The sequence below is a fragment of the Cannabis sativa genome, chromosome 5 (genome assembly GCF_029168945.1).
Source record: "Cannabis sativa cultivar Pink pepper isolate KNU-18-1 chromosome 5, ASM2916894v1, whole genome shotgun sequence".
In the NCBI taxonomy this organism is placed as follows: domain Eukaryota; kingdom Viridiplantae; phylum Streptophyta; class Magnoliopsida; order Rosales; family Cannabaceae; genus Cannabis; species Cannabis sativa.
This window is the reverse complement of record NC_083605.1, coordinates 8635980-8645318: the sequence shown is the minus strand read 5'-3', so window position 1 is coordinate 8645318 and position 9339 is coordinate 8635980. Positions and strand designations below refer to the sequence as shown.

The 9339-nt window shown below is 34.2% G+C and overlaps 1 protein-coding gene across 1 annotated transcript; it reads left to right on the top strand.

Annotated features, from left to right (window-relative positions):
* Positions 1 to 5805: 5805 nt before the first annotated feature.
* Positions 5806 to 8085, top strand: LOC115717555 (probable polygalacturonase). The gene is made up of 5 exons (XM_030646541.2): positions 5806 to 6184; positions 6302 to 6422; positions 6766 to 6943; positions 7049 to 7119; positions 7204 to 8085. The coding sequence occupies exons 1-5, from the start codon at positions 5837 to 5839 to the stop codon at positions 7851 to 7853; spliced, it is 1368 nt and encodes a 455-aa protein (XP_030502401.2). The 5' UTR covers positions 5806 to 5836; the 3' UTR covers positions 7854 to 8085.
* Positions 8086 to 9339: the final 1254 nt, after the last annotated feature.

Sequence of the window (9339 nt, the reverse complement as noted above, 5' to 3'; positions counted from 1 at the left end):
CGGGTTGTGGAACAGTTGGAAAGAGTAAACCTTTTATAACAATGTTTCACGTGTGAATAAATTTTGTGGTTATATGTAGTGTTATGAATTGACCATCAGGATTAATTGTTAGAGTTAGTAGGATCGAAATTCTAGTTTATGCAAGGAAGAAAGCAGAGCATGAGTCATCAGTGTAGTGATTATCTGATAGCGTAGTTAGTTTTTTTTATCTTACTCGAGGGCGAGTAAGAATCTAGTTTGGGGGAATTTTGTTAGGTTATATTTAGCCTATGTTTCGGGTCTGAAAAGTAAGCATTTATCTCGTCTATTGGTGTCTTTTGGAGCGGTTTTACGATTGATTTTCATTGTTTCAGGTTCCCGGGGTGTCAAAGTTCAAGTTCAGTCAAATGGTGAAAAGACGGGACAAACTGGCGAAAAATTGGAAAAATCTGCTCGAGAGTCATCAGTAGTCGCGACCACCAATGAGCCAGGTCGCGACCCTTTTCTGTGGTCGCGACTCTGGTCGCGACTTCGAGATTTTTGCAAGACCTCTGATTTTCGAGGTTTGCCTCTAGTCGCGACTAGGTATTGACATCGTGGTTTTGACCTAATTTGATTTTTTTTCTCAATTGGAGGCACACCTTTCATTCCTATATAAGGAATACGATTCAGAAGGTCAAACTAAGCGAAAATAGACTTAAAAAGTGGATGAAAGAGAAGAGGAAGCTATCTTGAAGATCCGGAGCGATATCACCTTCTAGTTTCTTTCTTCTACCCTTATTTCTTTTATGTTTAGTTTTGTTTCAGATTTAATCATGGATGTTATTATAGTTTTTATGAGCTAAATTTCCCATTAGGGGAGGATGATGAATGTTGTTTAAGTTTATGCCTAGTTAAAAAATAATTACCATTCCTCCATCTTGATTGTGAATACTTTCTATATTTGTGTTTAATTTCCATGTGCAAGATTGATCACCTTTTACATGTTTAATGATCTCAATTCGAAATCTCAAAAGTGAGAATTGAGAATGCTAAAATTGGATAGTCTAGGTTTTGATGTGAAACGAAAGTATTTACATAGCCTTAGTGACAATTAGATTATTGCTTAATGCTGATTTCATGTTGATTTAATTAAGAAGTTAATTAGAGAACATGAGATTTAGAACCTAAAAGATCTGAAAAGAGTTAGGTTAATTCATAATCTGTCATTCACATTAAGATAAGGATAGCAATTAGGTATTAACTTTGGTAACTTAACAACAGGATTCACCTCCCTAATCTCTCATCTTGATTAATCTTCATCTATTCTTTTAATTTTTTGAATTATTTTTTTTAAATTGCAAAAAGTATTGTTTTACCAGATAGAATCATAAGTATAGTTTAGTAGTACTTAATCCAATTCCCTGTGGTTTGACCTCACTTGCGTGAGATACTACTTGATTGCGTATACTTGCGTAGTAATCATAATTTTCGTAACAAGTTCATAGAAAAGGACTACCTTTAGTATGGTGTGATAACATCTAGTTGCGGGATCAAATTGAAAAAGGCAAAAAAGAAAAATCTTGCCAAGGACAATGATCCTATTTTTACTGCACACACTAATGTCTAACAAGTGTGTACAAGTTTGTAAGTCTCCTCTACTAAAAAAAGAAAAAATCCTGGTTCACATTATTTGTAACATGCATATCTTTTTCCTCAACATCTATTAATTAAGTATGGTTGGTTCTTGACATACTAATTAGCTATTCTCTTAAAAAGCATAACTTGTATTTTTGTTAGTTGTTATGAAATTTGTTTAAATGCTTGCTCTAGAATATCTTATAATTATTGTGATATTTTCATTTTTTTTTGGTGTATTTAATCCGGTTTTTCAAAAAAAAAGAGGGAGGCGTTGGTGACTTGGCTTGTGGGCTAAGAAAATTTTGTGCTCTGTTTGGTAAGTATCAATATTTAATCTAAATTAATTTATTTTGATATGTTACTTTTAAAAGTTTGATATCATATTCATTGTATTTTGTCTTTAATCTTGAAGGATTTTCTTAAATTGCCTATTTTTGAAAAGTATCTTGGTTATTCTAGTTTCCTTTTATTTTTTTTTAAGAAAATAATAATTTAGGAAAAAGAGTGGTGAAATTCTTTGTGTTCGTTGGCTGGTAGTTTTTTTGTTATTTATTCTCCCAACCTACCCGATTCCTATTCTTTTGTTCTCTGCTTCTTTGTTTGTCTTTCTATCTTTCAGATTCCTATGGCTAAGACAAAGAATCTAGGGCACCTAAAAAGGATGGAAGAATTCGATCCTGCCCCCTCGAATGCTCCTCCTGCTGCTCCAATCTTGCTCCCTGCTACTGCAACTGCATCAAATCCAAGAGATTCATCGCTTCCTTAACATGAATCTCAGCCTGTGAAGCCCAAGCCGAAATGAATTCTCAAACAAGTTGCTAGCAAATCTGTGCGTCCCCACAAATTTTGCACTTCATCGTTTTCTTCGTCGAATGGGTCTCCTCCTCGTGCTACTGCATCTCCTCCTGCTGCATCAAGTAAGGGCATTACTGCCTCTAGCCCAGCAAACCCTTCCACTCGCACTCATGCCCAGCAGGCGTCTATCGAGAAGGAGCTTCACTCTAAACAAAGCCATGACAGACCAGTTCCTTCTACCAAGAAGCTGAAGCTTAATCCCTCTTTAGCTTCTTCAAGTTCTTAAGAAGAAGAACCAATGGAGGTCCCATCTGATGATTCCGAGACTAAATCCATGACTATCTCTTCTAAAAAAAACAACTTCTAGAAGACTTTGGAGTCTCCTCTGATAGTGAGGAAACTGAACTTGAATTCGAGCCACCATTGACCAAATCTACTCCAGCACCCCCTCGTGTTTCTTCTGCAACCAAAGCCACTGTTGCTGCCAAAGGCAAGCAGCCTATGTAGAGTTCATCTCTTAGTAATATCTCTCATTCTCAAGCTGTCAATTCCATATTTTATTACCGTGATAATCAACGTGATTGGAATTTTTATGCTACCCGAAAGTTTGAAAGTGAGAGGAATTATGATTTGCATGCTCATAGGGTGTATGGTATTGTTAAGTTTGTTCAATATCATCATTGGGAAAATACTCTTACTGGTTTTGAGGGATATATTGATGGATTTGTCAAAGAATTTTGTGCTATTTTGTCTGATGATTTTTTTGATGAGAATTCTGAATTCTTTCGTAAAGTGTATGTTAGAGGACATTGGTTTTCATTTGCTGAAAAAGAAAATTCCAAGGCTTTGCGACTGCCTAAAGATGTGACAAATGCTATAATGTCCATGGATCGCCATCTGATGCTCACTGCACTTACTGGTGCACGGGTTGAATGGAAATCTGGGCAAAGTCTTCGTATTACATAATTCACTTATGTCCACGCATCACTCATGAGGTTTGCACTTAGCAATTGGCTTCCCAATTCCAACAAAATCGTGGTGTCTCAAGATGTGGCCTCTTTTCTCTTTCGTATCACCTCGGGAGCATCCATCAATTTGGCTTCCTATATCTTGGATCAGATTGTGTCATTTCGAAGAGGTAAAAAGCGTACTCATACGCTTGTTTTTCCTAATTTAATGTTCAAGATTCTTTCCTCTCAGAAGGATGTGGCATATTCTCATGAGACACTTGAGCCTCCCTTCACTGGTACCATTTTCCAACTCTCGGAGTATTTTGATATAGCTTTTCCCAAGCGACCTAAAGTTGGTGGTGGTGTTAAGCTGGTGCAAGCTCGAGTTTTGCTCCTACAGATGTCCAGGTCAAGCATGAGGTTCAACTGGTTAACAATCGTCTTGCTGCCATGGAGGAGGTTCAGCAAGAGATGTCCAAGCAGCTGTCCTCCTTGATCAAGCTCTATGGGGCATAAGTTCTCTTTCATTTTTATGTTTTTTATTGGATATCCTTTCATATTTTCATGTTTTTTTATCTTTGGCCCTTAGATAAACAAAAAGGGGGAGTAATAGTTTGTTCTAATTTCGTACTTGTGTTTCATTTTGGATTAAAAGTTAGCTTGTTATTGTCATTTCGGTTTTCGATTGTGTTTCTCAGGGGGAGTTTGTGTTTGTTCTTGCTAACTTTGATTTGCAGGTACTTCTTTGTTAAAAAAAATATTTTGATTATCTAAAATGTCAAAGGGGGAGATTGTAAAGTCATTTTTTGGTAATTTAGATGCCAAAATATTTTTTATTTTTTGGTGAGATTTGTTTGCACTCTTAACCGATTTTCTCACCTTTAATATTCGGTTTTATTACTCTTTTCTATGTTAGGAAAGATGTATTTTCAGCTGCAACAATTCTCACCTTTAATATTCGATTTTATTGCTCTTTTCTTTTATTGTAAGAGAAGCAATTCTCTTATGGAAAGTTTTATTTTTAAAGGAAACGTTGACTCTTGCTATTTTACTTACTAAATTCGATTGTGTCTTGATACAATCAGATTATACACACTGTTTTTGACAGGTATCAATACCCAATACAAGATTGAACTCGTTTATGGCAAGTTTCCTTTTCTGGTCTGATTTCCTGAGTTAGAATCTGATCCTGATGTTGCAAATCAAGTTTATCTTAGGAAAGTTTTGTACAGCTGTTGATTCCACTTTGTGGATGTCTCTAGGGTACTATTCTATAAATAGAACCTAGAGAGCAGCCATTTGAATCAGCTCTTCTAGTTTTTCATTTTGTGCATTTTTCTTATTTGTGATAACAGAGTTATTTTTGTGAGAACCTAGTTGTTCATCTAGGTTCTAGTATTTTTTAAATCTGTTCTTACTCTGTCTTAGAGTTTGTTAGAACGGCATGACTAATCAAGAGAGTGGTCTTCGGGAGAAGACTTGTTCAAGCCTTACTTTGGGAGGAAGTAAGCACTCACATTTTTAAGACGGAGGGAGTTCGTTGTTTGAAGGTGTTTCAGAAGTGAGATTCATAAAGTGCATTACAAAGGATTGCGACAATAATTTAGAGGAAGTCTAAACTTGTATAAGTCAATAGTCTTTGTAATTATTGATACTTTATTAATTGATTTCATTCTCTGGGCGTGTCCCCGTGGACTAGGAGTGTAACCACACAACAACCACCCCGGAACCATCGTTTGATTGTGTAAGTGATAGTGTAAGTGGTATTTTGGTAATTAAAATCACATAAAATGTATAAATGTTGTCCTTACCTTATGGAGGTATTTTTGTAAATGAAATATTAATTTATATTTTCTATGTAATAATTTTTTAATTTTATTTGTGAAGTATGTAATAATTAAATAAAATACATCATATTAAGTTTTATTTTTATTTAATAGTTATATTTAAAGCGTTTATAAAAGTTATCTTGTAATTTATTTATAGCTTTTTTTTTAAAAAAAGAATGTAATTTATTTAGTCAGTGTGCATCAAATATAGTATAGTATTATGATAATTTATAGTCAAATATCCAAATCTAACTAATACAATTCAGTCCAATCTTACATACCAAATCATCCTTAAACTATGATAATGTTTTGCTTTAATTAAATAACTTGTCATAAATGTGGAGAATTGTAAGCCATCCAAATTCCCAACTGCCCAAAAGGACATCGGTAATGGTATGGTTGGTATAATAGAATTCTCCTAAATTAGAGATAATTCATGTGGTTCATTGAATAGAATTGTGACCTTCATTTCTCAACCCTTATTTCTCGTTTTCAATTAAAGCATGTACTTTATTTAGCTATTTCTAAATATGTCCCAAATAGTCTCCGTTGCCAAAAATAAAGCAATTAAGAAAAGACATTACAAGATCAAAACTTATTTATAAATACAATTGTTAATTGTTTTCAATAATCTCAAAAAAAACACAGAAATAACATCTTACAATGGAATCATATCGTTTGTTCGTGGGAATAGTATTACTAATTGTAGTATTGATTTTGGATGAAAGTAAAACATGTACAGCCCAAGGTTTGAAAACATCAACAACAACAACAACAGTGAAATGTTCTCGAAAACACAGCGCGGTTTTGACTGATTTTGGTGGCGTGGGCGATGGAGTTACTTCCAATACTAAGGCCTTCAAGGCAGCCATTGATCATCTGAGCCCCCTGGCATCGGACGGTGGAGCACAACTCATTGTTCCTCCTGGAAAATGGCTAACTGGAAGCTTTAATCTCACTAGCCATTTCACTCTTTTTCTTCATAAAGACGCTGTTATTCTTGCCTCTCAGGTATATATATTTATCTTACATATGATCCTACGAGAGGACTACTAAGAACTTGTAATTATTACCCTCCATGATTAAATAGATATATATAACTAAAATAATAATTTATGAACTGAACAGGAAGCATCAGAATATCCAATTATTTTAGAAGCATTTCCTTCTTATGGAGCACGAAAAAATTCTACAGGAAGACACAGTAGTCTAATGATGGGAAGAAACCTCACTGATGTTGTAATTACAGGTATAAAACTTATTTATATTGTTTATTTTTTGAAACAAAAATTTTATATATGTACGCAAATTAAATTGTGCATGATCATGCACCCTTGTTTTTATTTGGTGTGTTTTTTCTTTTAAATTTATTTTAATTAATTTTGTTTTAGTTTCAGGATGTTTTAGAAACTATAACTTACACTGTCTTAATTTTTTTTGTTTTGAATTTTGATTATTTATATACCAAAACTGAAAAACATGTACGGTACACTCTCTTCTTTTTTATGGGTAAACCATGGATAAAATTGCCCTTAAATTTGAAGTTAATATATTTATATATTTTGTTTTTAATTTGTTAAATTGAAAAATAGGACATAATGGCACCATAGATGGTCAAGGTGCAAGTTGGTGGGCAAAGTACAAGGCTCAACAATTAAACAACGTAGGAAGGCCACACATACTCCAAATCTTGTTCTCTACTGATATCCAAATCTCCAATCTCACTTTGCTTAATTCTCCTTCTTGGTTCCTTCATCCTCTCTATTCCAGGTTTGATTTAATTTGATTCAAATCCACACTTTTTTTTTTTATCTCATTTCTCATTAATTAATAATAACATATATGACATTGCAAATAAATGATACATATTTGCAGCAATATTATATTCCAAGGGCTTACAATTCTTTCTCCATTAGATTCTCCAAACACAGATGGTATCACACCTGGTGAGTTAATTGCTTTATTACAATTCTATATGTTTTATAATAAAAAAAATTAAGACTTTAATTTCATAATTTTTGTGGATGAAGATTCATGTAGCAACGTTCGAATTGAAGACTGTTACATAAACACTGATGATGATTGTGTCACCATAAAGAGCGGATTGGATCAAAATGGAATTAAGATGGGAATGCCAAGTGAACACATCATAATCCGAAGGCTAACATGCATTTCTCGAGATAACAATGTCATTTCCCTGGGCAGTGAAATGTCAGGTGGAATCAAGGACTTGAGAGCTGAAGATGTCACCGCTGTCACGGCACAATCTGCCATTGCCATCAGAACGGCGTCGGGTCGTGGCGGGTACATTAAGGACATCTTCACACGAAGATTTGTGCTTAAGACCCTCAGATATGTGGTTCGGGTGAATGCATTTAACACCAACCATGCTGATGATTATGACCCGAGTGCTTTATCTGAAATTTCTTCTATCAAGTGTCGTGATATGATGGTAGAAAATGTTACTGCCCCAGCTAAGTATGAAGTTATACCTGGAAACACCTTCACTGGTGTTTGCTTCTCCAACACCACGGCGACAATTTTCCCAGACCTCAAAACTTCTTTCAAAGTTGAGAGTTGGGATTTGTTGCCCCATGCTAATTCCAAGAATATTGAATGTCCATATCCTCAAAATAAGTTGCCCATTGAAGATGTTGCTTTGAAGACATGTTCTTTGTGAATGTTTTAATGTACTAATGAATTATATCATATCTACATGTGTTTTTATCATGTCCTAAGGCCATTCATATATTTATATAATAAATTGTTAGGTTTTTAAATTTAAAAATTGATGAGCGAGTATCTCTTATATGTATTCAAGAGTGTGTAACTAACTAAGTTATTTAGTTGTGTTAATCAAACTGTCTTGTAGTAATTCAAAAATATATTTAATATTAGTTTGTTTTTGTAAAGTTGATGTTGGGTGAGTAGTTATCGCAAAAAACAATAAGTGCTAAAGTTATTTTTTTATGAGGTTTACTTTATTTATTTTAATTTTTACCTTCATTTTTATATTTTTTAAGATATATATACTCATTTTTATAGATGATGTTCTCGTTATACCCCTTAAGTTAATGTAAAATATGTACTAAATTTAGGTGAAAAGTGAGATTATATTGGACAATCTACTCAAAAAAAAAAGTGAGTATATTTTAATGAAATATAATATGAGGGTATATTTGATTAATGGATACAAAAAAAAGTATTTCTCAACTTATTCCTTTTTCTATTCATGATTTTGTTGTGATACTATGGGTCGGTCCTGAGATTACATATTGGGCCTAAGACGATTTAATTTTGAGACTGTAGAAATTTACACTACCCCAACAAAACCCCCCATCAGTGTACTAACAAGGTTATTATAATTAACATTTTCCCATTCTAAGCAAAGCTTAGAGATAAATAACCACAAATATTGTATCGTATCCCCAAAATTCAAAAACTCTTCCTCGATGATCGAGAAACCCCCTAAAAACACAAATGCAAAACATTCACACCCAGCAAAGATTTGAAAACATTCACACCCAGCAAAAGATTTGAAACCCTAGAAGCCAAAAACTTGCTTGAATCTATCCGAATACACACAACAATAAGCACACACAATAGGTCAAGGCACAAATAAAAAAATATAAATGAGAAAGGAAGAGAAAACACCCTAAATGAATTTGGAGTTCACCCCAAATCTTGGGCTACGTCTCTGTCAAGCTGTTTTAGAGATCTAGCTTGAGTTTTCACTAATCAACAATGGCGATTATACAAGTTTGAGCTTCCAGTCACAAGAATCAACCAGGTAAGACTTTTTTCCCTTTATTTCTTTGAATAGATGTTTTTCTTTTTTTTTCTCTTTCAGACTAACTTTATGTTTTTTTTCCTTTTACATGTACTCTTCTCACCATGAGAGTTTCACTCTCTCTGCTATATCTCTCTCTTGGATCTTGGAGCTGAAAGTTGTTTTTGGGTTTCACTACAACAGATAACATTATTACCGGCGGAAGCAACCGCCGGTATTAAATGTCCAGACCGCCGGTAATTATAAATACTGGCGGAATCCGCCGGTAATTATCCGCCGGCATTAATTGGTCGCTATTAATGGTTATTAGCGACGAAAATGGGAATCCGCCGGTAATAATATTAATACCGGCGGATTAATAGCGGTGGGGTCCGCC